The 26,895-nt window shown below is 35.6% G+C and overlaps 2 protein-coding genes across 3 annotated transcripts; one reads left to right on the top strand and one right to left on the bottom strand.

Annotated features, from left to right (window-relative positions):
* The first annotated feature begins 368 nt into the window (after window positions 1–368).
* Window positions 369–15,935, top strand: nbr1b (NBR1 autophagy cargo receptor b). Of its 2 annotated transcripts, none has more exons than XM_073840011.1 (21): window positions 369–570; window positions 2,094–2,156; window positions 2,248–2,266; window positions 2,355–2,377; window positions 2,739–2,927; window positions 3,276–3,353; window positions 4,970–5,166; window positions 5,337–5,462; window positions 5,543–5,746; window positions 6,039–6,198; window positions 6,291–6,560; window positions 7,057–7,185; window positions 7,288–7,363; window positions 7,498–7,608; window positions 7,713–7,880; window positions 10,255–10,452; window positions 10,578–11,004; window positions 12,515–12,597; window positions 12,743–12,812; window positions 12,939–13,035; window positions 14,338–15,935. In XM_073840011.1, the coding sequence occupies exons 1-21, from the start codon at window positions 469–471 to the stop codon at window positions 14,509–14,511; spliced, it is 2,964 nt and encodes a 987-aa protein (XP_073696112.1). In that variant the 5' UTR covers window positions 369–468; the 3' UTR covers window positions 14,512–15,935. The 2 variants fall into 2 exon arrangements, with proteins under 2 accessions (XP_073696112.1, XP_073696105.1); XM_073840004.1 differs by having other exon boundaries at window positions 2,739–2,969.
* Window positions 15,936–17,225: 1,290 nt separating this feature from the next.
* On the bottom strand, window positions 17,226–26,895 carry LOC141330160 (caspase-6-like). Its single transcript, XM_073835508.1, has 8 exons — window positions 26,766–26,895; window positions 26,474–26,512; window positions 26,091–26,130; window positions 21,232–21,381; window positions 20,920–20,996; window positions 19,017–19,192; window positions 18,769–18,916; window positions 17,226–18,684 (listed from the first exon to the last, which is right to left on the bottom strand). The coding sequence occupies exons 1-8, from the start codon at window positions 26,794–26,796 to the stop codon at window positions 18,443–18,445; spliced, it is 903 nt and encodes a 300-aa protein (XP_073691609.1). The 5' UTR covers window positions 26,797–26,895; the 3' UTR covers window positions 17,226–18,442.

The raw sequence follows: 26,895 nt of genomic DNA, 5'->3' as shown, positions 1-26,895 counted from the left end.
ATTGACCAATCAGAAGCTAGGACCGGAACTATCTTTAAAAAAAAATCAACAACTAACTGCGTTCAGCCCTTGGAAAGTAAATACCGGTATGTTCAGTTGCTGGATGAATAGACAATAGGCTATTTATCACTGTACCACAGACTAACCAACTCTATTCTTTATTATTATTATTTATGGATTGAATTATTTACGATAACAGTATTTTGTAAATATGGTGCTAAGTAAATATTTTTCGTTAACATTCACCCTTTGAACTGAATAAAATGAAACAGCCCTGCCCATTAGATTGTTTCGCCTTGAACGACGTCAGATATTTTCCTGTCAGCTGATGCAGAGTGGGCGTGTTCACGTCGCTGATGTAAACAGAAAGGACCATTTTGATCAGAGAAATCTAGAAGCCAGGGCACAGTAACTCATCAAAGCTTTTTCTGTTTTCACCTATGCAACGCCTTAAATAGCACTCGCGCCATGGACTTCTATATCAACCTGAAGGTGAATTTCCGAGGGAATGCGAAGAGTTTCTTGTTGTCTGGCTCGGAGACGAAGAGTTGGGAGTCTATGGAGGCCATGGTAAGCAGAGGATGATGAGGTGATGTCAGTCTGATCACTCACCTTGATGCCGCAAAGCCTTTCACCCCGAAGTCATCCGATGTCTGGCTCATGCGATTAGAGTAATATTACTAGACCTCTGCTGTTACATTCACTACTCAGCGTGCTGCTTCGACGAGCGGAATGGCATAAAAGCTTAATCATTTAAGAGAATGGGCCAAGCGACCATTTTGCCGAAACCTCACGAATAAATAGCAGCCATATTTACATCTAACAAAGTATGCTATATCTGACGTGCGCAGACCTTCCATTGATTAGACCATAATTACAAAGGGGTCTGGCACACTGTGAGGAGAGGAAACACTTGTCACGTTTGTAGATCCCAGCGCTTTGCTTTTAGTTAATGTTGACTTTTTCACTGTCTCAAAACCTACTAAGTTCCCTTACTAGACAGTATGATACCTAAATGCTGTCCAGGTAGCTTACCAGGTTTTGAAACATTGACTTCAAATCTGTGTCAAGCGAATGTCATTTAGTGGTTTACTTGAAAGCATCGTGTGAGATTGGAATAATGTACAGTCAGCCGTTAGATATCGCGATAGGCCAGTCAGTGTCTAAATATTACCCTGAAGGGGTTTACATTATCCATTTATTACAAGGCTAACGTTACTTACCAAATAAGTATATTAGTATGTAATAATATAATAAATCATAATGTGAGTTCAAAGGGACTTACTTTCCTTACTTTAACTTACTTGTGGAGACCGCGGAGAAACCGTAAGGTTACACCAGTAGGTAGGAAACAGGTTGCCCGGATGAGAGGTCGGTTGGCCTTGTCATAGCTAACGGTCATTATTTAAAATATTAGCCCGCGGAATGCCGCCTTGGCCAATCAGAATAAAGTATCATCTAACGCTGCCCTTAGGGCTGTTCCATTACGAAAATTTTGGAATCGATTCTGATTCCTGGTTCTGGAATCGTTTGGATTCGATTCCAGAATCGATTCCTCACTGTTGTTTCGATTCTATTTCGATTCTTGTTTTTTGGATTGGAGGAAGCTAATTTCGCAATGAATGCAGGATGTAAAGGTCGTATAAAGTTACCTTCTCATAATATGAAGCTTCATTTGTAAAAAAAAATAAAAAAATAATATATATATATATATATACATATATATATATATATGGGGTGTTAAAATACTGTAATTTTTTTTACTTTGTAATTTAAGGGTTACTCTTCTTACATGAGCATTTAACAAATGACAAATGGTAACGATTTTGTTTACACAGTCATCAAGGATACACAACCCTAGAGTTTTCAAACTAAAATGGGGTGTGCAGCATTTTTAAAAGTCTCCGTTTTCGAGGGTCGACTCGACAATGCTGGAATAGTGTAAACAACTGGCGAAACCATAGCAAAAGTTATGCGTTTTAAAGCAAAAACACACAAATGTAAACGAAGCCTAAAGTCTGTATAAATCTCATCAAACTATTTGTCTCACAAAGTAGTTGTTGTGTTGACTTTTGATATCTTTCCTTTTTCAGGTGAAGAGGTCTTTTGGCCTGTGTAACTTACAGCTGACATATTTCGATGAGGAAAATGAAGAGGTGAGGATTAAGACGGTCCAACAAAAACATGTACAAAATTATTAATATTGTTAGTTAATAATTCCATCATAATTGTATATGTTTGTTTCAGGTATCAATCAACAGCCAATGTAAGTAAAATCTTAATCTGTATAATAATATAAATGCAATATATATCAAAACTCAGCAATACATTGATTGAAATTGTTTTTTCCCCAGTGGAATATGAAGAAGCCCTGAAGGTAAAGAATTGTTGCTTACATTACTGTTTATGTAATATAACTCAATTGAATGTTTGCAAAGAGCTTGATTGATAGGCAATCTGACCAATCATACTGCTGAATCTGCCATTTTGTCCAACAAACAAATCAGACAGGAGAGTATATTAACTTCAGAGGACTTAAACTTGAAAAATTGTGGTTGAAATAAAATACGTTCTGATGTTCATTCATGTTTATTTCGTGCTTTAAGTAAATATAAATAGACGATCGGTTCAAGTGTCTCATTTAGATTCAATAGGGTGGCTACCTTGTAATAAACCCACTGTTTTGCAATCAACAAATGGACTATATTGATGCACTTTTTTATTGTTTGTAATTGTAGAGTGCTGCAAGACAGGGGAACAGACTACAAATGAATGTGTATGAGACAAGGGGCAGTAGATCCACAGTGCCAGGACCGGGCCCACCACCGGGGTCAGCGGTAGGCTTGGGCCAGGTGAAACCTGGTACTGTTGGAGAACCCAAGAAGGGATTCAGGCCTCCTCAGCACTGCCCTACTTTGGCACAAGTGGTGAGTCGCAAAGTTCAGGCCGCAGTCCCAGAGGAAGGATTGGTAAGATTTTATAACCCAATGGTTTTGCACAATCACAGAAGTAGCCACAGTTGTTCACTATTGTTGTATCAAATTCTAGGCTGCAATTTATTTGGAATGGTATATTTCTATATTATAAATAATCTAAATGATAAAACATTCATGTTCTGTTGCTGAAACCAAATAATGTAACTGAAGTCTGCATAAAATGTGATATACATTTGATAAAGGTGTCCAGAATGATGATTATTACAATTATTACAACTTCCAGCATAAATTAATGACTGGTATGTCACATATTTTAATATCCTGCTTTTGTTTTTAAAGGTAATTGTAAATGAAGTCAAAGGTGGGAAGGCAGAAGACAAGACTCCTCCAGCTTGGTTCACTTCATACATGGAAAAGGTATGAGAAACAAGACATTAAAATCCACCCTGTCTGTTCTCTAAAAGCAAGTTATTAATCTTATTGTGAACAAACCATTATTAATATTTGAGCAACAAATCAGCATACTAAAATGATTGCTGAAGGATTGTGCAGATGTTTTATTTTTAAGGATTTGTTTTGACCTCACAATTTCTAATCAAAATGTCATAACTTGATCTTCCGGTGCAACGAGCAACTTCTGTCTGGTGTTGTATGCCAAACTTCTCAAATTATTTTGTCTGCATGAATGTACAGTCATCTGCAAGCTAGTATTCAGATCTGACTCCATCCATTCAGCAGCCGATGGACAGAACCACATCCCCACCCCATGTTTTTTTTAAAATCCTTTTCACTTGGATGAACATCTATCTGGTGCTACTTCCATTTTATTGCAGTTTTAAGAATTCACAAATGTTGTCGTAGTGTTTAAAGGGAAATGAAAATTCTGTTATCATTTACTCACCCTCAAGTTGTTCCAAACCTGTTTTATGGCCCTATGAAATCTGTTTAATTTTTTCCCAAATTTAATTTTAGTTTTTATAAAAATTTTATCTTTTCACTTTAATTTTTTCGGATTAAATTTTTTGCCGTTTAAAATTTTCTAGACTTCGTTTTAATGGTTAGATAAAAACTTTAAAAAAGCTTAAAAAATAAAAAAGATTGTCTGATTAATTGAAATAATGAAACATACACAATTTAACACCAATTTATTACAAGTTAAACAAAAATGACATTTTAAGGCCCTATTAGTTTTATTTTTCTGAAATTCAGTTTTATTTTTATCAAATTTTTGTTTTCAGTTTATTTTCTGGATTTTAATAATAAAAAGAATCTCTAATAAATAAATTTTATATTAAAATTTACAAAAAAAATTGTTATTATGTAATAATTGTATAAATAGTTATATAATAATTTTATTAGTAGTAGTAGTAGTATTATCATTACATTAAGTAGTATATTTCTCTCACAGTTTCTTTAAGTTAAACAGAATTTTTATTTTGGTTGCTGTGAAGACCAAATCTGTTTTTATATGATGTGACGATAGTTTTTGTCAAAATAAATTGTAAAATGTTCATGAAGTGACTCTCAGGGCAGTTCTAAAGATTATGTTTATGTGTTCATGTACTCATATTTAGCCAAACAGAACATGCAGAATTCATATTTAAATAGTCTTTTTGCGTCTTAATATTCACAGGCACTAGTTCATATCACATTTTGATTTAAGTGGACTGATCTACGTTTGATTTATTCCCATCCAAAAGTTGGTGAATTCCGTGACATTCTGCATTGTACAGTAAATTCCTTTTTATGACTAGATTCCGAATCACGGAAATCATAGGTCTCTACTGTATCACTCTCTTTCTTTTGTTAAACATAAAAAAATATTTTAAAGAATGTAGATAACTAAATAGTTTCTGGTCCTCATTGACTTCCATAGTATGGAAATAAAAATACTGTGTAAGTCAGTGGACGTAAAAAAAAAAAAAAAATCATTTTGGGTGAACTACCCGTTAAATTTCATTCTGCGTTTTAGCAAACCCTGATATTGGAAACATCTCTATTTTTCTCTCTTCATAATACGATAACTGCCGCAGTTTAAGGACCAGGTGGTTAGAGAGGCAGTAGAGAAGATTTGTAGGGAGTTCTCTGGACAATGCTGCATCCATAAGCCGGTGGAAGCAGAGGCTCAGGTTCCTGAGGTCACGTCATCCACTCTGCCTGGGGCCCCAAGTTCAGCTCCAGCCTGCAGCAGCTGTCGGGGCCAAACCGCAGGCGGCGGATACCAATGCAGGTTAGAGAGATCTCTATCCAGATCTTATGCTAAAACAATTGCTTCTTTGGTACTTTTTCAAAGGGAAACGTATTATGATTGTATGAGAGATATCATCTATAACTGGATGCCTGGTCTAGCAGGTCCCTTTTGATTTTGTGTTTCATTGTGTTTGGTTTCTTTCTGCACAGTGTGTGTACCTCCTGCACTCTGTGTGAGCCTTGTAGCTTCTCACATGATCCAAGCCACAACCTTGTGAGAGCCAGAACTCCCCTGTCTATTCCTGAGCACGGCTCCCCAGCACCAGATCACAGCAGGTGGGCATTTGTCCTCTGCTTTGGCATGTCTTTGTGTTAAAGTTTAGAATAGTTAAACATATTTTGCTCTCACTCTGAAGGTTCTACAGAAGGGGTGACCGGAGCTTTCGTAAGGCTGAGAAGCAGCGTCTTAAAGCAGAGAAGCGCCAGCTCAAGGCAGAGGTGAAAGAGATCAGGAAGCAGCTGAGAATGGAGAGGAGAGGACTGCAGTGGAGCACTGCTGGAGAAGGAAGTTCTTCCCCCGTCTTGCTGCAGCCACGTGCCACACAGGCAAACAGCCCAGAGTAAGAGCTTACAGCGCTTTACCATATGAGAAAGAGCATATTAAAAGGATAGTTCAAATTTTTTAAGAATCATTACTGCCATGAACAAAAATAAATCAATAAGGTCACATTAATCAAAAAACAAAAGTGACTGTAAAGCAATGTACAATATTACTAAAGAAATATGTTATTATGTAAAATCCACAAAGAAGGGAAAAAACACTTCAGCATATTAATTGGCTGATTTAACAACAGTTAAACATGTAATTAGTGATAAGAAGATGCCATTTATTTCATACTGTTCTGGTTGCAGCCGTCCTAAACGTCCATGTCCACTGGCTGTGCCAGCTATGACGGCTCTACTTTTGGATGAAAACCTACCTGATGGATCACGACTGCGTCCTGCGACCAAGTTCATCAAATACTGGAAAATGAAGAACAGTGGCAGAGTGTGCTGGGACTCTGAGACCAAGGTACACGATGACTCTTTAGCAGACACACACAAATCTTTATACACATACGTAATAAAAAATCCAAACCTAATTGTGTCCCATTTCGGCTTCAGTTAAAATTCATGTGGGGGAACTTGGCAGTGGGCTCTGGTGAAAGATGGCGGGAGGTTGCAGTACCCACACTCCAGCCAGGTCAGGTGGGTGTCATCAGCGTGGCACTTTGTGCTCCAACGTTAGAGGGCACCTATACATCCCATTGGCGCCTGGCACACAGAGGAGAGCAGTTTGGGCCCCGTGTTTGGTGCAGCGTCGTTGTGGATCCACATGCTCCTACAGCCATCTGTGCTGACGGGCTACTGGTGTCTCCCTGTGTTACCCCACAGGTAGGACAATGGTCTGATGACACACCAGAAAACTTTCTTAAATGTACAGAGATTCTAATGTACATATGTGACCCTGGACCACAAAACCAGTCATAAGGTTAATTTTTTTTTAATTGAGGTTTATACATCATCTGAATAAATAGGACTAAATAAATAGGATTTGGATACTTGGAAAATCTGGAATCTGAGGGTGCAAAATATTGAGAAAATCGCCTTTAAAGTTGTCCAATTGAAGTTCTTAGCAATGCATATTACTAACCAAAAATTAAGTTTTGATATATTTACGGTAGGAATTTGCTAAATATCTTGATCACATGATCTTTACTTACTAAACTAAATTTAAAAAACAAACTGAAAAAAGTTATCCTGGGTCATATACATTTGAATTATTTTAAATATAACATCGTTTTGGATTTTGGCAAGTATAGAGCTATTGTTAGCTTAGATTTTTTTTCTTTTTTTCTGTGACCATTTTCACCCTTTCTGTCACTTTCAGGAGAAGTCTTCCCGCACTCTTGATAGGGAGGAGAAATGCCGCGCCTCAAGGGAACAACTACTTTTGTCCGTAAACCAGGACTGTGATCAGGAATTCTACATTCCATCTGTGGATTTACTCACAGCTCAGGTATGACCAAACAACAGTCAGCATGATTCACAAAACCCATCATTTTTCATCATGAAGGTCTGACTCCATTTTCAATTCCACACTCTCTATTTTGTTACTTAGGACTTACTGTCTTTTGAACTGCTGGACATCAACATTGTGCAAGAGTTAGAGAGCGTGCCCAACAACACTCCTGCAGGTAACTTAAAATCTGAAATAAGCCTGTAAGGTGTTGCTAAAAATTAGAATGAACGACTTTTATGGATTATGGATTAACTATGGATTTCAGCCTTTTCTAATATTCTCTCTCTCTTTATCTTTGTAAATATAAAGACATTACTCCATGCATATCACCTCTGCCCCATGAGGGACCTCTTCAGGAGAAACCAACACTGGGACTCATCCAAGAGGAAACAGAAGCCCAAGGGGTCAGCAGCATCCTGGGTAAAAATTAAAGCACAACTTTCCTGCACTTTTCACTGCGTATTGCTGTCAGTGATTGTGTAGCTTTTTATATTTGTGAACCTTTTCTGTTGTCATACTCACAGACGTGGCCCAGGGGACAGAGTTAGAGGGCATCCCAGCACAAGAAAAAGGAGAGGAGTGCATCATTGGGCCTCAGTTTGTCAGTCCGTCTGTTATCCGCTCTCTCACACTTGAAGTGACCCGTGAAATAGCAGAGCATGGGGTGCTTTGTGGGAGATGCCCAGCTAAAGGTTTGTGATGGCAGTGCTTTTCCTGGAAATTACCGTAATTTTTATAATGGGTGCAGTCAGACTGTGAATAATGTAGAAAAAACTATATTGATGCTTTTTATTTTAGTGTTGACTTGACTTTAAAGGTCCCATATTGTCAAAATCGAAATTTCGTGGCTTTTTTCATGAAAACTGAGGTCTAGGGGCTATGTAAGTACCATATGAGTTTCAAAACAGTCAATCCACAGTAAACTGCACACAGCCTGCTTAAAGTAGCTGTTCATTTTCACGAGACGCTGTGACTTCGGTAAAGATGTGACGTCCGATCTACTCAGTCACCGCCTTCAGTCACCACCCCGAGCACCAATCACGTCCCACCCTCCTTTTGTCAAACCCAGACAATATCGTGTCCACAACTTTGCTAAGCAACAACAACACGAAAACAAGTCGAGAAAACCCTGTTCAGTCTATAGATGTCGAAACTACATCATTGCACAGGCTTCAGAACAACGTGAATATAAGAGACCAGAGGCACGTCAACTTCAGCCTCTTTCACACAGCGATTCCGGTAAATACACGGATAATGTGTCCCATGATTTGTTCCGGAGTTGTTTGATTTGGTTCATTCACAGTTGTTTTCCGGAATCTGTGCGTGCTTTACACACAACCCATAAAGACATGTGACGTTTGGATGTGAGATGTAATGCGACGCGTACGTTTCACGAAACTGAAACTAACCTGAACAAACTGTGCTTCAGCGCTGATAGTGAGGAGCTGGCTCTGCCCGATCGCCACTTCATTCCACTTTGCACGTGTTTTTTCGCTGTGAAGAGTCGCATGATAACGTGCATCGTCACTACAACTCTACCTTTATGGTTCTGGCTTTTGTTCACACAGCGCTCGTTCCCGTAATTTTCCAGAATCAGCGCGCATTGTGAAAGGGGCTTTACTAAAGCAACAGTTATGTAGCTTACTGCATTCGGTGTTTGAAAAAGAAAAAACATTAATGATCATTCTGAAATATCCTGTTGAGTATCAGCAGGCAGGCTCTCTCTATGGCTCTGGGCTCGGCTAAAGCATACATGACCGTAGTTAACTGTGATTGGCCTGGCTGTGCGTCACTCAGAAAACAACAGGCCAATCAGAAGAGAGGCTCATGAATATTAATTAGATGGGCCAAAATCGACCTGTTTTTGACAGAGCTCCTAAAAAAGGAGCTGTAAAAATATATTGAGATTTTGGCACTTATACTGCAAATATATATTCTTAAGGACATCAACTAAAATAAACCTCCAGAAATGTGTACAATATGGGACCTTTAAGTCTTTTTAATGTTTCTAGTAAGCATTTTGTAGCAAAACTATAATACTGTTTAAAAATTTGGCCAGTAAGATTTTTAAAAACGAACAATTTAATTTATCATGGATATATTAAAGGAGAAGTTCACTTTCAGAACAAAAATGTACAGATAATGTACTCACCCCCTTGTCATCCAAGATGTTCATGTCTTTCTTTCTTCAGTTGTAAAGAAATAGTTTTTTGAGGAAAATTATATTCACTATATGGAGAATTTTTCTCCATATAGTGGACTTCTATGGTGCCCCGAGTTTGAACTTCCAAAATGCAGTTTAAATAAGGCTTCGAATGATCCCAAATGCGGTTGTAAACGATCCCCTTGTCTTGCTCAACCTGAACTCTATTTTTTTCCGGTTCAAGACATTTATGGTATGTCGAAAATCTCCCATCTTATTTTCTTCCTCAACTTTAAAAATCATTTAAAAATCATCCTACATCGCTGCAGAAGTACTGACCCAGTGTTTGCAAAGTGAACATGAAAAGAAGATCAAACACAAAAGGATAAAACAGCAATGAGTTCAGGCAGAGCAAGACAAAATGAGCATTTGAGATTAAAAAAGTATATTAATTGTAATTTAGAAAAAAAGGTTGTTTCGCTAGATAAGACCCTTCTTCCTTGGCTGGGATTATTTGGGATCATTTGAAGCTGCATTTAAACAGCATTTTAGAAGCTCAAACTCAGGGCACCATAGAAGTCCACTATATGGAGAAAAATCTTGAGATGTTTTCTTCAAAAAACATAATTTCTTTACGACTGAAGAAAGAAAGACATGAACATCTTGGATGACAAGGGGGTGAGTACATTATCTGTAAAATTTTGTTCTGGAAGTGAACTTCTCCTTTAAATAGATTCCAAGTTAGAATAAAGACATTTAAAATGTCTTATAAAGTATTTCTCTTACAAATAAATTATGTTCATATGAACTTCCTATTTTCTATCACAAACATCAGAACAGTTCTTTGTTAGCAGTTTTTGTGTAGATTCTAGGAAAAGAGTGTCTCTAAAATTATTTTTGTATTTCACTTTTTCCATTTTAAGTGGTGCGTCCAGCCCCCCAAGGTTCAATGTCACTTTGTGAGAGGAAATCAGAAAAGGTTTTAGAAACGGGGCTAATATCTGCTCCAGCCCCACTGAAAGTAGAGACGGCACGAATCTCCAGCCCTGTTTCACCACAGACAGAGACCACCGATATAGCTGCTCCCCTGCTGACGCTTCCAGCAGAGCTCATTAGCACCGGTAACAGGGCATTGAGAATATTTATTTCTACAATTTTGTATATTGCAAATTATATTATTGTCTAAAGGTGATTCAAACAACTTCTTACCAAACACAATACATTTTTCAATTGTTTTTATGTTTAGATGAGGGTCACGAGTCTGACATCGAGCAGATCCTGGTGGAGCCTGCAGGTGGAGATCCGGTAGAAGAGGGAGAAGAGGAAGTAGATAAGAAAGAGCAAGTGAAGGACACAGAAGCAACCAAGGAAACCCGTAGCAGAACTTCATCTGCATCTTCGGAAGACTACATCATCATCCTCCCTGATTGCTTTGACACAAGCCGTCCACTAGGAGAGTCCATGTACAGCTCAGCCCTGTCGCAGCCTGGAGAAGAGCTTGCAGAGGGGGACAAACTAGAATCAGTGGAGACCCCAGAGCTTCAGAGCCCCGTTGTTGCCGCTGTTGCTGTTAGTGCAGATGCAAATGACATGCTCTGTGCCTCCCAGACTCTGGATGCTGTGCCGCTCACCCCTGTGATTGTAGTGGCACCACGACCCTCTGTCAAAACCTGGTAAGTTTATACAGAGGACACATCAGCAGTAGGGGTGTACGATACATATAGTCTACGTTAATGTCATAATTGTTGTTTAAATGATATGCAATTTGATATTATTGAGTATAATGCAAAAAACAAAACCAGAGAGTGCACACATACACTAAGAGATGTAGGTTAGACTGCATTTAGAGATTACGCTTTCACTGCATGATTTAGACTATTGAAATACATTTAAAATGCCCCCAAAATTCAAGATAAGTACCCAAATGACTGAGAAATAGTTTATTCTGCAAAATGTTAATCATTTTACCAAAATAAGAGGGATTATACAAAATGCATGTTAGTTTTATATTTAGTACTGACCTGAATAAGATATTTCACATAAAAGACATTTCCATATAGTCCACAAGAGAAAATAATAGTTGAATTTATAAAAATTACTCTGTCAAAAGTTTACATAAATTTGATTCGTAATACTGTGTTGTTACCTGAATTATCAGGTTTTTTTTTTGTTTAGTGATAGTTGTTCATGAGTCCGTTGTTTGTCCTGAACAGTTAAACTGCCTGCTGTTCTTCTTGCTGTTTTGTGTATTTGAACCCTTTCCAACAATGACTGTATGATTTTGGGATCCATCTTTTCACACTGAGGACAATTAAGGGACTCAAATGCAACTATTACAAAAGGTTCAAATGCTCACTTATGATCCAGAAGGAAACACAATGCATTAAGTGCTGGGGGGTGAAAACATTTTAAATTTGAAGATCAGGGTAAATATAACTTATTTTGTCTTCTGGGAAACATGTAAGTATCTTCCGTAGCTTCTGAAGGGCAGCAGTAATTGAAAAAATATGATATTAAGGCAAACTAAGAAAAATATTCAAAAGTTTAAACCCCTGCCTCTTAATGCATTGTTTCCTTCTGAATCATCAGTAAGTGTTTGAACCTTCTTTAATAGTTGCGTATGAGTCCCTCCATTGTCCTCAGGGTGAAAAGATGGATCTCAAAATCATACAGTCATTGTTGGAAAGGATTCAAATACACAAACATGCTGACAAACCAAAGAATTTGTGGGACTTATGAACAACTATCACTAAACAAAAAACAGCTATGGATCATTCAGGTAACAACATAGTATTAAGAATCAAGTGTATGTAAACTTTTGAACAGGGTATTTTTTATAAATTTAACTATTATTTTCTCTTGTGGACTTCTTTGTTAGTCTTTGATGTAAAATATCTTATTCAGGTAAGTACTAAATAAAAAATAATGTCCATTTTCTATAATTGTTGTATGATTATTTTGGTAAAATAGTTACCATTTTGCAGATTCTGCAAGGTGTATGTAAATTTTTGACCTCAATTGTAGACTGAGCACTCACAATATCTTGACCTAAAACTCTGTATGCACACATTTTTACTCCATATCACAGCCTAGATTTCTTTCACCACATCCTCATAACTTAATGTTACTGATATGTTAAATTTAATATATATATATATATATATATGGATTCTCTTTATTTAGCACAGAGACACAAGAGCAGACGGAACATGAAGCAGAGGACCAGGAGAGGAGTAGTCCTACAGAGCCAGGTGATGAGGAGAAAGGTAAGTGGAAACACAATGGGATATTAAAGTAATAAGCAATCACAGGTTGTGAATTAGTGCATTTGGCTATGATTATGAGGATTTAGATATGTTACAAAGTGGACAGCATAACAAAAGATATATATTTTTTTATATATATATTTAGACTCTGAGCCTAATCAGCCTGACCCTGAGAACTCAACAGCATCTGCCAAGTCTGAAACAGAAGAGCTCAGGTGAGTTACACAGCACACAACCCTTTGTTCAGCCTCATGGAAGTGCACCCAGGACAATCACTGCATTGTGTGCTTTTCATTTAAACACTGGCATTCTTACTCTCTCTCATTCTTGTCTGTCCTCAGGGCTAATAGCATCACAGGTGGATTGGTAAAGGGTGCCCTGTCCGTGGCAGCATCTGCCTATAAAGCTCTTTTCACTGGACAGACTGGGTCTGAGAAGGTGAGTTTAGCAGGTGTTCACACGGGAAGCAGAATAGAAATACAACTTTCGTTTATTTCACAAAGCATTTTATGCATGTGGCAATAGACAGTAAAGTACATGTACATAGCAATGTATACAGTTGTGGTCAAAAGTTTACACACACCTTGCAGAATTAAGATAAGAGGGATCATACAAAATGCATATTATTTTTTATTTAGTACTGACCTGAATAAGATATTTTACATAAGAGACGTTTACATATAGTTCACAAGAGAAAATAATAGTTGAATTTATAAAAATTATTTCAAAAGTTTACATATACTGTGTTGTTACCTGAATGATCCTCAGATGAGTTTTTGTTTAGTGATAGTTGTTCATGAGTCTCTGGTTTGTCCTGAACAGTTAAACTGCCTGCTGTTCTTCAGAAAAATCTTTCAGGTCCCACAAATTCTTTGTTTTTTCAGCATTTTTCTGTATTTGAACCCTTTCTAACAATGACTGCATGATTTTTGAGATCCATCTTTTCACACTAAAGACAACAGAGGGACTCGTGTGCAACTATTACAGAAGGTTCCAAACATTTACTGATGCTTCACAAGGAAAAACAATGTATTAAAAGTGAAAACTTTTGTATTTGAAGATCAGGGTAAATTTAACTTATTTTGTCTTTTGGGAAACATGCAAGTATCGTCTGTAGCTTCTGAAGGGCAGCACTACATAAAAAATATGATATTTTAGGCAAAATAAGAAAAATGCACACATCTTCATTCTGGTCAGAAGTTTACACCCCTGGCTCTTAATTCATTGTGTTTCCTTCTGGAGCATCAGTGAGTGTTTGAACCTTCTGTAATAGTTCCTCAGTTATCCTCAGCGTGAAAAGATGGATCTCAAAACCATACAGTCATCGTTGGAAAGGGTTCAAATACACAAAAATGCTAAAAAAACAAATAATTTGTGGGACCTGATGAATTTTTCTCCCAGGACAAACCAGGCACTATCACTAAACAAAAAACCCCAAAACAAAACAGCTGTGGATCATTCAGGTAACAACACAGTATTAAGAATCATGTGTATGTAAACATGGTCATTTTTATAAATTCAACTATTATTTTCTCTTGTGGACTATATGTAAATATCTTTAATGTAAAATATCTTATTCAGGTACTAAATAAAAAATCACATGGATTTTGTATGATCCCTCTTATTTTGGTAAAATAATTAAAAGTATATGAAAGTTTTTTTTTTTAACTCGACTGTAAGTGCCTAGTGCAATATTTGGGACATATATCACTTGTAACGAAACTTTTTTCGGTTGTGTAGCTCCCAGAAGATGCAGCTTCTCATGACGCCATGATGGCCGTGCTGGTAGAAATGGGCTTTGGTGATCGAGCGCTAAATCAGCGTCTGCTACAGAAACACAACCGCAACCTGCTGGATGTGGTAAACGAACTGGTGCAGATGACTGACAACGACTGGTACACAACACGCTACTAAGATGCTGGTCAATTATTTTGTTTCTCTCATGGTTTTCTTTTTCCTCTTTCTCTGTGCAATCAGCAGCCCATTCCATGATACAGACTCTTTCGTTCCATTTGGGTTGTAAAGATAGTGTGTGTGAATCTGTCCGCTCCAATGTGTAACAGATAATCATTAGAGAAGCAGTTCATCACCATTATAACTGTGCTTGTTGAAGTTTGTTGTTAGTGGGCATTAATGTTTTCACAAAGAGGATCATGGGTAGCTAATGAACACTAATAGGTAATAATTATTAATTCAAAACTATTCAAGAAATATGCCATGCTTTTAATCAAGACTTGATTTGAATAGTGTACTTAACAACAAATCATTCAAATAGTTAAATATGAAAAGCTCTGCAACATGACTGGATCTTTTTAATATTTCGAGTGTTTTGTGCTCCCAGGTTAAGAACTGGTTTTGGAAAAGTGCAATAGATCTGGCTTTGTGTGAACTCTTAATCATCAGCCAAGACCAAATAGACTGATTACTTATGTCGTCTTTACATGGACACAAGATGACAAATTGAACTATTCCTTACTGGAGAAGTCAACGTTAAGTTTAGTGTGTGAATTAGTTGTTTCTTTTGAGTAATTTTGAACTGTTGTTGCTTATAATATATGTGGGAATTATTATTATGGTTATTATTATTATTATTATTATTATATTGAAGACCATTGATTTGTTTCTAAAATGTCCATGAAATAGGGCACATACTGCACTTTGTGAATGCGTTGCCATTTAAATATCTAAAAAAAGTCATGGCTTGAAGCAGCAATGCATTTAGTTAAATGGACATTGTACAATATTTTAATTCTCATGCTTTAAACAAATAAGCAAAGGCAATCATGACATATTTAACTCCAATTTTAAATGGTAAGACACATCAAAATTGAGAGACTACTGAACCTACTGTTCATTCCAAAAAGAAAAAAAGATCAAATCATGCAAATTCTATTTTGATAATTAAATAGCTCTTGTATTTAGTGTGATGAAGAATGTATCTCAGCACTTTTCTTCAATGGGAGATTTTGAAACTACCTACTGTCTAGAGTGTGCAAAGCATTCCCTACAAATTATTTAGCGTCTCCTGATTTGCTTTTATCCACAAAGCTCTCACAAGTGGTACATCCATCATTTAACTGGCCCATCACTCACTTGATTTTCCAGAGCTAGGCTTTAAAATATGTTTTAGCACATTCCTTAGGAAAGCCGCAAGTTGCTCTTGGTGCTTGCAGCGATCAGTAGAGTCTCTGGGTGGAGCTGTTTGGATCATGTGACTGTAAAGCATAATCATTGGAGACAGATGCGCCTCACTCTGTGTTTGATGCCTGAATGGAGTATTCGGTGTCTCTGCATCTAATGTACACATCTGTCTGTAATAAATATCCTGATAAGTCTTACTTTTGCTCTTGGTCTTTGATAACAATGCACTGCAAAATCCAAAGTATATATGGTACTTTAAACAAAGCTAATAAGCTTTCACATTACACTCAACTCAAAATATAGTCACTGACATGTTTGGAGAGGCTTGTCTTGTAGAATAGTTCACATTGCTACAAAAAGAAGGACGACAAACCGTGATAAGTCCCACTTATTGTGGATTGTGTGTTGGAAGTTAAGCACACTAAAAGCATCTGCCTTTTTTTTTTTTTTAAATCAAACCACTCGATTTGAAAAAGTGTGGGAATCTTTTTCCCATCTATTGACAAATTAAGCTATTTACATACACTACCAGTCAAGCTTTTGGACATTAAGATTTTTAATGTTTTTTTTTTTTTTTTGCATTTATTTGATCTAAAATACACATTTCCTTGAATATATTTTAAAATGTAATTTATTCTTGTGATTTCTGAATTTTTATCATCATTACTCCAGTCTTAAGTGTCACAGAATCCTTCAGAAATTCTAATTTGCTGTTGAAGAAACATTTATTATTATCAATATTTAAAACAGTTTAATTGTTTTTTTTTTCAGAATTCTTTGATGAATAGAAAGATCCAACTATCAGTATTTATCTGAAATAAAAATCTTTTGTAAGATTATACATTTAAAAGCTTGGAGTCAGTATTTTTTTTATTTTATTTTCTGAGAAAGAAATTAATACTTTCATTTAGCAAGGATGTTTAAAATTAACCAAAGTCATGACTGTGATGAATACATTTATAATGTTTCTATTTCAGATAAATGCTGTTATTCAGAACTTTCTATTTATCAAAGAAACCTGAACAAATTCTACTGTTTTCAACAGAATAATAATAAATGTAGAAATTCAGAATTTTAGAATGATTTCTGAAGGATCATGTGACACTGAAGTAATGATAAAAATTCAGAAATCACAGGAATGAATTACATTTTAAAATATATTTAAATAGAAACCAGTTATTTTAAATAATAAAAATATTTTTAATTTTTTACTGTTTTTGCTGTACTTTGGATCAAATAAATGCAGGCTTTGTAAGCAGAAGAGACTTCTTTAAAAAAAAAAACATTAAAAATCTAAGTGTTCAAAAATTTTTGACTGGCAGTGAATATTTGTTCAATAACAGACAAGAACCTTTCAGTGAAACTAAACACTGATTTAGTGTACAATTAATCAGTGTATCTCTTTATTTTAATAGAAGTGCATGCTTGCAATACAAAAACAAAAATCCAAAAAAAAAAATTTTAGTTTATTAAAACATTCACCATAATAACATTAGAGTTGCTGATTTATTTGCTAGGCATTTCTAATACAAATAATCCACAATTAAAGCACCCTCAAAGATTTGATATAATTATGCAATATTTTTTAAAAATATTTTAGGCTAACCTGCACTATAAACCTGGTATTGCTATATAGCAAATAGAGAATGTTTATTTGTATTCAATGCTGATAACTGCACATGTAGCAAAAGTTTTCATACCCAATTTCCCAAAAATCCATGTTCCAACCAGACAAAAAAAAAAAAAAAAACCGGTCACATTACTAGGGAAATGAATACCTTATTCCAAAAGAACTACCTTAAGTACCTTACCTTAGCAAAGAGACCAAGATACACATTATGAGGCTTGCACCAACATTAAAAATTTCACTCCAAGTTAACAGACATATTCAGTTCATATCATATATCATTTCTTTCAGTTTTAACTAACCAAGTGCCACATGTGATGAAACAACATCAAAAGACAAGTGTTCATAAGACATGCACTGGGACTAAAATATCTGATGTCAGAAACATGTAAAAGTGTAGTGTATCTTTGTGGCCGGATCTCTAGACGTCACTCTTTTCAACATTTAAAATACATGTAAGATACACAATTCAAACAAAAAAAACATAATTCCCCATACAATTTCATACCATACATACTACCAAAATGTAGTTTATATGCAAAGCTGGTAGATAAGTAGGTTTGTGCTCTACAATGACTTTTAGAGTTCTTTTAGCTGTTTAACTGGAGTTTCTAGTTTTTTTTTCTTCCCCTTTCAAACTAAAGTAAGTCCTTAACTGCCGTGGAGGCACAAATGCATGTCTCACAGATAAAGAGATATATTAGAGTTATTGATGACAGTTTATGAATGTAGTGTGCTTGGTTGATATACATTACTAGAAAAAAGTTTTCATTGGTCTATTTTCATAAGTAGTTTTCCTTGAGTATGTCTTCACCTTGCCCTCAGGAAATTCAAAGATTTTTTGCATTGCTAGTGTAAACCGTGAAACCTGATATCTTTAATTATTATTGAGTGAAAAAAAAAAAGAAACTAAAACTGAAATACTATTTGCACTTTGTAACCCTGAGCTTGTCAAACCTCCAGGCTAAAACATGCAAACCTGCATGATTTCCATTTTGAAAACAAGTAAGATCTCAAAATGAAGACAGATAAAATGATATAATCCCTGAATTTTTACCTGCAAATAGGGCCCTAACACTAATGTCCCTTCCTAGGCTTGAAAAACAGCTTCTTAGTAAGCATGGACGCAAAGCAAGGAACCTGTTTTTTGCCTAAAGCAGAGCGATCCCTGCAGTTGTCTACTCTGCGGTAGGAAACCATCCTGTTAACCAGCGTCAGGATATCTGTGAACTCCAGTGTGGACCCGTAACGCTTCAGGGCTTCACACAGATCCTGGATGTACCACGAGCCTTTCATTGTCTCACGATGGGAGTAATATCCTTTAAAAGAAGAAAACTGCATGAAGTGACATTACTAGAAAATCAAGGATGTCAATTGCATTTAATCCAGTATGTAAAACTGACCTTCTGCTACTGAGTAGCACATAATGAAATCTGCTCCTGCTGGAAGGGTGTGGAGCGTCCCCGCATCTATGACCACCTCATTGACCGTTTGACTGTCCATCACATCCATTGGTGTCACAGGATCATCATGTTTGTCACCACGACAAGCCTTAATTTCGAAGAAACGCATACATTTACAAGAGCTGTGAGATCTGTATTTATACTGCATTGCAGTGCAAAGGACATTTTGTGGAAGGAGGAAGCATTACCTGGAAGATGAAGATCTTGGGTTTGCCTACAAGGCTACGGCATTTATCCCCCTTGAACAAATCAGTGATTTCTTTAATTTGGATCTGCCCATCATTGGCATAGATGTGACCATTTTCCCCATGACTTAAAAAGACACAGACAAAACAGTCTGCATCTACATGGTTAGCATCAGCGGCTGAAATCAAAGGTACACTTTGGATTAAACAAAATATAAACTTTACTAGGAGCATGATGTGCCATGCTGTTTATTTTTTTTTTTGTTTTTAAATTTTTTCTTTAAATATTTTCTAGTGCTGACTTTACTAGTAGATTAACATACACTACCAGTCAAAGGTTTTTGAGCAGTAAGATTTTTAATGTTTTTTTTTTTGTTTTAAGTCTCAGCTCACCAAGCATGCATTTATTTGATCCAAAGTACAGCAAAATCAGTTAAATTTTGAAAGATTTTCACTATTTAAAATAACTTTTCTATTTGAAAATATTTTAAAATGGAATTTATTAGCATCAATACTCCTTCAGAAATCATTCTAATATGTGACCCTGGGCCACAAAACCAGTCTTAAGTCGCTGGGGTATATTTGTAGCAATAGCCAAAAATACATTGTATGGGTCAAAATTATTGATTTTTCTTTTATGCCAAAAATAATTAGGAAATTAAGTAAAGATCATGTTCCATAAAGATTTTTTGTAAAATTCCTACTGTAAATGTAACAAAATGTAATTTTTGATTAGTAATATGCATTGTTAAGAACATAATTTGGACAACTTTAAAGGTGATTTTCTCAGGACTTTGATTTTTTTTGCACCCTCAGATTCCAGATTTTAAATAGATGTATCTCGGCCAAATATTGTCCTATCCTAACAAACCATACATCCATAGAAAGCTTATTTACTGAGCTTTCATATTATATATACACATCTCAGTTTTGTAAAATTTAACCTTATGACTGGTTTTGTGGTCCAGGGTCACATATTCTGATTTGCTGCTTCTAAACCATTTATTAGTATTTTTAATACTATTTACTATTACTATTATTATTATTATGTTGAAAACAGCCGAGTAGAACTTTTTCAGGGTTCTTTGATGAATGAAGAACACTAGTCTGAAATAGACATTTTTTGTAACATTATAAATGTCTTTATCACCACTTTTGATCCATTAAAAGCATTCTTGCTAAATAAGAGTCTTAATTTCTACTTTTTCTTCACGCAAAATCATACTGACTGCAAGCTTTTGAATGTAGCCTATAGTGTACAATGTTCCAAAAGCTTTTTATTTTTGAAAAATGCTGATCTTTGGATCTTTCTATTCATCAAAGAATCCAGAATAAAATGTACTCAACTGTTTTAAATATTGATAATAATAATAAATGTTTCTTGAACAGCAAATCAGCATATTAGAATGATTTCTGAAGGATCGTGTGACACTGAAGACTGGAGTAATGATGCTGAAAATGTAGGTTTGATCACAGTAATAAATTCAATTTGAAAATATACTCAAATAGAAAAGAGTTATTTTAAATAGTAAAAATATTTTTAAATTTGACTGTTTTTGCTGTACTTTGGATCAAATAAATGCAGGCATGGTGAGCAGAAAAGTCAAAACTTTTGACTGGTAGCGTAGATATGTTTTTCAAATTGAGAGGAGAGATCCTTTTTTGTGGTACTTTTTCCCTCTAATTTTAACTCTTTAAACTATATGTAACAACAAAACAATGTGTGAATATTGTTAAATAATTATAATCACACACACACGTAAAGGTGTAATTTTAATTATAATAATTGTATTTAAAAATGTAAGTAGTGTCAAAGATGCTGTTGATAAGCAGCTGTTTAACCTTGAATATTTAAGTTTGGTTCCCATTTCTTCAAACATGCATTAAAAAGAAAATAATGAGGCACCTTCTTTGATTTTGGATAAAACTTCTTCCCGTTTGTAATCATCATAAGCTTTCACTTCATAACCCAGCTCTTGAAATCTGAAAACAGATATGAACATTTTATCTACAAACATTAGATATTGCTTTGTTACTTTAATAAAAGGCAAGAAAATGTTCTGTTTCAGTTTTCTCTTTCTTCATCAACCAACACAGTCATGTTTGTTTGGCAAACACAGATCTCAATGGCAGTGGTCATGTGACATGATTACTCTCCGGTGTATGTATAAGCATTTGAGCACTATAATTATGTCTCTTTGATGATTCTGTCAAATACCTTCCAACAAGGTTATTCTTGTCTGCCTCTGTGCCAGAGCGGCTGTTCAACATGAGCTGCCAGTGAAAATGATCATGGTTAAAGATCAGAGCCATTCCTCGCCTCTTGTGGTCCATCTTATACTCCTCATCAGGATCCAGACTGAACACACTGACAAATGAGATATAAAATGATAATATATAAAGAAGAGAAATATAAATGTGTAAATCAGAGTTGCGTGAACTAGGGCTGGGCGATAAAACGATAACGATATATATCGCGATAGACAAGAGATCGATATCAATAAAAAATATCTTCGATAAAACGTTCGATATTTTGTATTCTTCGTCGGCCGCCCAGCCCCCCTTTAACGTCCAGTTTTTTGAATTTTGCGGTTTATGTAAATCCACTTGGGGTTCAGAGTAGAGGTCGACCGATATTGATTTTTACCGATACCGATAGCTAGGTTGGACCACACTGGCCGATACCGATTAATTAACCGATAGTTTTTGAAAATGGATACTGAACAGCATTAAAAATAGTGATCTACTATTTTTTTTAAATACTAAACCATACTTTGTAAATGAATAAAAATATTATTTATTATATATTGATAATTAAAGTTATTTCATAGTTCATTAATGTTAAAAAAAATCAGTAAATGTTGAAATTAACACACTCTAACAAGGAACAACACTTCTATTCTACAGCTTTCATTAATCTTAGTTGATGTTACAAATGGACTCATTGTCATCTTTACATTTTAACAATATGTAAAATTGCAGGTTCTACGCTTTTTGTTTATATTTGCCATCTTAAAATTACGATTTTCAATATTAACTAAATATAACCATGCCTCACATTCTCAGTTTTCAATGCACATTGCACCATTTTCATATATATAAAATTTATTTTGAGCAAAATTTACTTTTTTTTTATTATATAAGCAGGCTACTTTTTTTTTAAACATTTACTTATTTAAAATAAGCGTTCTTTAAGTGTCGGCAAGTTTACAGAAAATAGTTATTGTTTTTTCTTTTTCGTTTGATTATTACCGATGAGATCACAGACAGTCGCTGCTTTAACCGGCTGCATTCAAACGAATGCACAGATTTATTTCGATGTATCAGATGTTTTGTCCTGCTCTGAAAACAGAACTGACTGTGTGTACATCGAAAGTATTCGAAAATCCATGTGCATTTAACCTCTTCTGCAAACAAGCTTTTTAAGACGAACAGACACAAAGAGAAAGTGAAAGTCCGTCAGTGCGCGAGTTTAGTGCATCTTATAGTACTGCATTACAAACAGCAGAAATGAAGGCATATCTAAAGTAAAACACTGCGATTGAAAGCTCACACTGTCAAACAATGCACACGTAGCTTACAGTGCAAATTCTGTGCAACGAAGCCTGCCGCGTTTCTGGCGCGCACACGTGCCATGTGAGGGAAAAACACAAGCTCAACCGGACAAAAGTGCAGCGCTGCGTTGCGCGGACAACTGGCAGGTATCTCTCTCTCTCTCACACACAAGACGCGTCGCGTGTAGTTCAAGCAGAAATCTAAAACAGTTTATTTAATCACCAAACGGGCAAATGTTTACCTCCAGAAAGATCAAAAAACCAGCAAAGGTTAGTCTAGACAGATTAAACGGAAAGAGAAACTGCGATCTATATCGTTAATTGCAGCCATTTCAGAAACAATTTATTTTCTGTTTTACATTTATGTTTAAATATTATTTGTTTGTGATTGTTTCAGTTTAATATATTAATTACGAAAGAAGTTTGTGTTATTTGTAAATGTCGGACGTGGTATGAATTGGACGAAAATACGCCGGGAGAATTGGAGAAGGTCAATTTGACCACTTCGTACGTTTTTATTTGTGGAAAATCCCTCCTTAAACGAATTTCGTTTTGTATAATTTTTATCTTAATTTTTAATATACATTTCTGTTAATCAGTTATTTAAATCAAATAAGAACAGGAAAATGGCATTGTGAAATAAAGTGCGTAACAAGATGCAAGCCTATGCGTTAAGGGCCTGAAGAAAAGGCTAAAACATAAATTATAGTTCTATATGAAGCATACAGACATTATTAGCGCTTCAGAAATACAAATATTTTGCTGAAATGCACAATACTCAATCTTCCAGCCCAGGGTCAAGTCTTTATGAACATTAACAATGATTTTGGACAGATATGATGTAATGTAAAACTATGGCGCGCTGTGACTTGGCAGGATTCTGTCGGCTGAATGAACACAGTTTGCTTTCTCATGTCAGGTCTTTAAATCTACAACTTTGCTGGCTAAAAATATGACTATAAATCAATACAAATATATGGTAACAATCCTGACATTAAACATTGGTCTGTGGCTTAACCTCTACTCTAAGACAGCGGAGCATGAGCGCTTCAGCAAAGAACGCAACTCGGAAAAACTATCGGCAAGGGTTTTTGCCGATAACCGATAGCTCGGCCAATCAACTATCGGTGCCGATTAATCGGCAAAACCGATAGATCGGTCGACCTCTAGTTCAGAGTACAATTTTTATCCACAGTATTTTCACACTTGTCTAGTACAAATATATCGATTTGTTTCATTTTTACAGTGTATACGTTTTTCGTTATTTACCTCAAATGAAAGGAAGTGAAACGTGACAACATGCCCCATAGGTGGGGTACATTGTAACATCTGAGGGGCACGTTGTAACACGAACATATAACAGCTTAAAATGCTATCTGATCGAATGAAAAAAATATACACAACAAACTAAAATATTTTGTCAATAAAATACGTGTTAACTTTTTCAAATTAAGTAATGACGTTTTTTAAAAGAATAAAAATAATCTAATTTTGGAGTTTGACAATGAATGAACACATCGCAACAATGCTTTGAACGGCCCTGATTGCAACACATAGCTGTACAGTAGTTCAAAACAATATGGACAAATAAATGAAACACATATAGACATTCAGAAAAACACTCCACTCCCTCCACACACAGCTCCCATAGAACACCACACACATAAACCAGCCAAAATGCTTTACATTTCTTGAAATAATAACTTCTGAAAATGAAACATCGATTGTCAGACGTTTCTAAAACGTCTTATTCCAACGTGCAGATTACGTTATTTTAACACCTGAATAAAACGTCCCCAGAAAGTTGCAGTTTAGTCTGGTTTTATTTTCGTAGTAGACAAACGTGATATTTACGTTTTTTGACTACTTTAAGGAAACGTTCCAGGTTGGTATTTTTTACAACGTTTCTAAAACGTTTTATTTTGGTTACATTATTTTTTTATTTAAACAAACGTTTTAAAAACGTTGCACTACAACATTGCCTAATTGCAACCAAAATACAACGTTGTGGAAAGTTGTAAAAACGTTTTGTGTTTGCTGGGAGGTTGTGCCCCGCTCACCCCTAGCGCCAGGTCACAATAGAAGTAAAGGTTATCTTTCCTACAGAACGGGTCCTTGTTGTTGTATTAAACAAACTAAATAGTCTTATGTTATTAATCTTATTTACACGACGGCATGTCATTTCTGTCTCTACATGATCGCGCGTTTACAATGTCTCCTCACAGACGGGATCGCGGACTCCATTCATAAAAACGGACTTTACTATAGGGCGGAATTCGTCGATTTTTGGATCAATAAATCAAAAGTTGGTTTGTTAATTCATTCCGATCGCGATATGGACTAGTGTCTGTGAAAACTGAAATGCAAAAAGACCGTTTCAATAAGAATCCTGCGTGTTCCGTTTGCCTCTGTATGTTATGTATGAATGGAGGAGACGCCTTTCATTTTCACTACACGCATACTGCACACGTGACGCTCCAGCTAATTTTTGGCCTTTGCATCTCACATGAACAGACAAACTCCAATAAATACATCTCCAAAGCTGCTGTGATTGTCACTTTTTGTCATTTTTACCGTTTCATTAGTGAAACTAGCATCATTCATACTGTATTACACACTGAAACTTCACGGCAACCTGTCAAAATAAAAGTACGGTTTAACATGTAACAGAACAATATTGTATTACTTTGTACAGTATAATAGGTGTTTATATGTTCACATTTAAATAATTTACATAAAACAATATATATGATAAAAATTAAAAATAAAATAAAAAGAGTCACCACTTAATTGTTGAGAAAATACTATTATTATTAAACCTTTTTATAACTGTATATAATTTTTCTCCTATGTATTAATTTTAACAGTAAAGCTCCGATTATCTTTATTTTTAAAAATAAATCAGTGATTTTGCTTTCATTTGATTATCAGAAAAATTAAAACAAAAATTTCTGAAAAAAGCAAAAGATTGTAGGGCCCTATTGTTCAAAATGTTGAAAGTTTTGGACTTATTTTTTCACTGAAATAAATGTTTTCGTTATTACACAAAGTAGGCTAAAGTACCAGGAAAGATGTAACGTTGGCTACTGGCAACCAGCAATCTGTGCAGCAATAAATATTATCAGCCAAGTACTTTGCAACAACCACCTCTGACCTGTGGTCAAGCCGTACTTCTGGGCCATACATTAGCTAAACCATTCACTTCATCGACAATGAAATTGTGACTTTAGACTTATGTTTACATTTTAATTATTTGAGTTTTCCATGGTTGTTGACATTTCTGTCTTAATAACTGAGGGGATTATGATCAGAGGAAGGTTAAGTTTAAAATAAAAATGTTTGAATGTAATACTTTTCTCCTGGTCCTTATTTTAAACGGGTCATAAAAAAATCAATAATTATCGATATCGACCGATATGAAACACTGATATCGTGATATAGTTTTCAGCCATATCGCCCAGCCCTAGCGTGAACTTAAAACTGTACAGATCCTACAAGTTTACACTGTATCATAAGGTTTTACCTTTGATTACGGCTATCAGTTTCTGCTATGTTCTCTCTGACTGAAAGAAAACACATCAACACAATCCATTAAAATTTGATTTGCAAATCAAGAAAATGAAATATGCAAATGTTCAGAGGACCTACTCAAGCTACAAAGATTTAAACCACAGTGAAGATATTGGACTGCGGTCTAAGGAGTGTATTAGACCTAAAGTTCAGTGAACATACACTGAGGTCAGTCTTGTATTGTTTGCTGAACACCTGGTCCGGCTGGATTTCAATGGCTTTACAACCAGGTTGTCAAGCATAGCAGAGTTATACATTTACACTATAACGATTCTTCTTCATTATGTTACTCTATTCATACACGAGTTCTAAACTAACATTTAGATTCAGTTGTACCTGTCAGTCCCGCTAAAGCGCTGTCCATCTCCACATTCCCTAAGGAGAACAAAACAACATATTCGGAATCAGAACTTAAATAGCATATGAGTATTGAGCTAGAGGAGTCCTGCTGTAAAACGTATTTGATGTACGACCGTGAATACCTGTGATTCATGTTTGGACAAATACCACCTACCTCAGGCGGTGGTGGAATAAGGAAATGAAACCAACCAGTATATCATGAACAACATTAACTGTGTGCAAATGTTTTAGTTACCTTTTTTAACAGAATAACCTATGAACATCTTACCGGATTTATCGCTCTTGACGTGACTTGCCATCGCAGCTTCTCGGAGAGATTCTGTGCGAACCTGTGGAAGGTTTCAACAACAAACTAACAACAGCAAACACGGACCTGACTGTGACTAGTCACCCAACGC

Source organism: Garra rufa, chromosome 1 (genome assembly GCF_049309525.1).
Source record: "Garra rufa chromosome 1, GarRuf1.0, whole genome shotgun sequence".
NCBI classification, from domain to species: Eukaryota; Metazoa; Chordata; class Actinopteri; order Cypriniformes; family Cyprinidae; genus Garra; species Garra rufa.
This window is presented reverse-complemented; position numbering and strand designations above follow the sequence as displayed.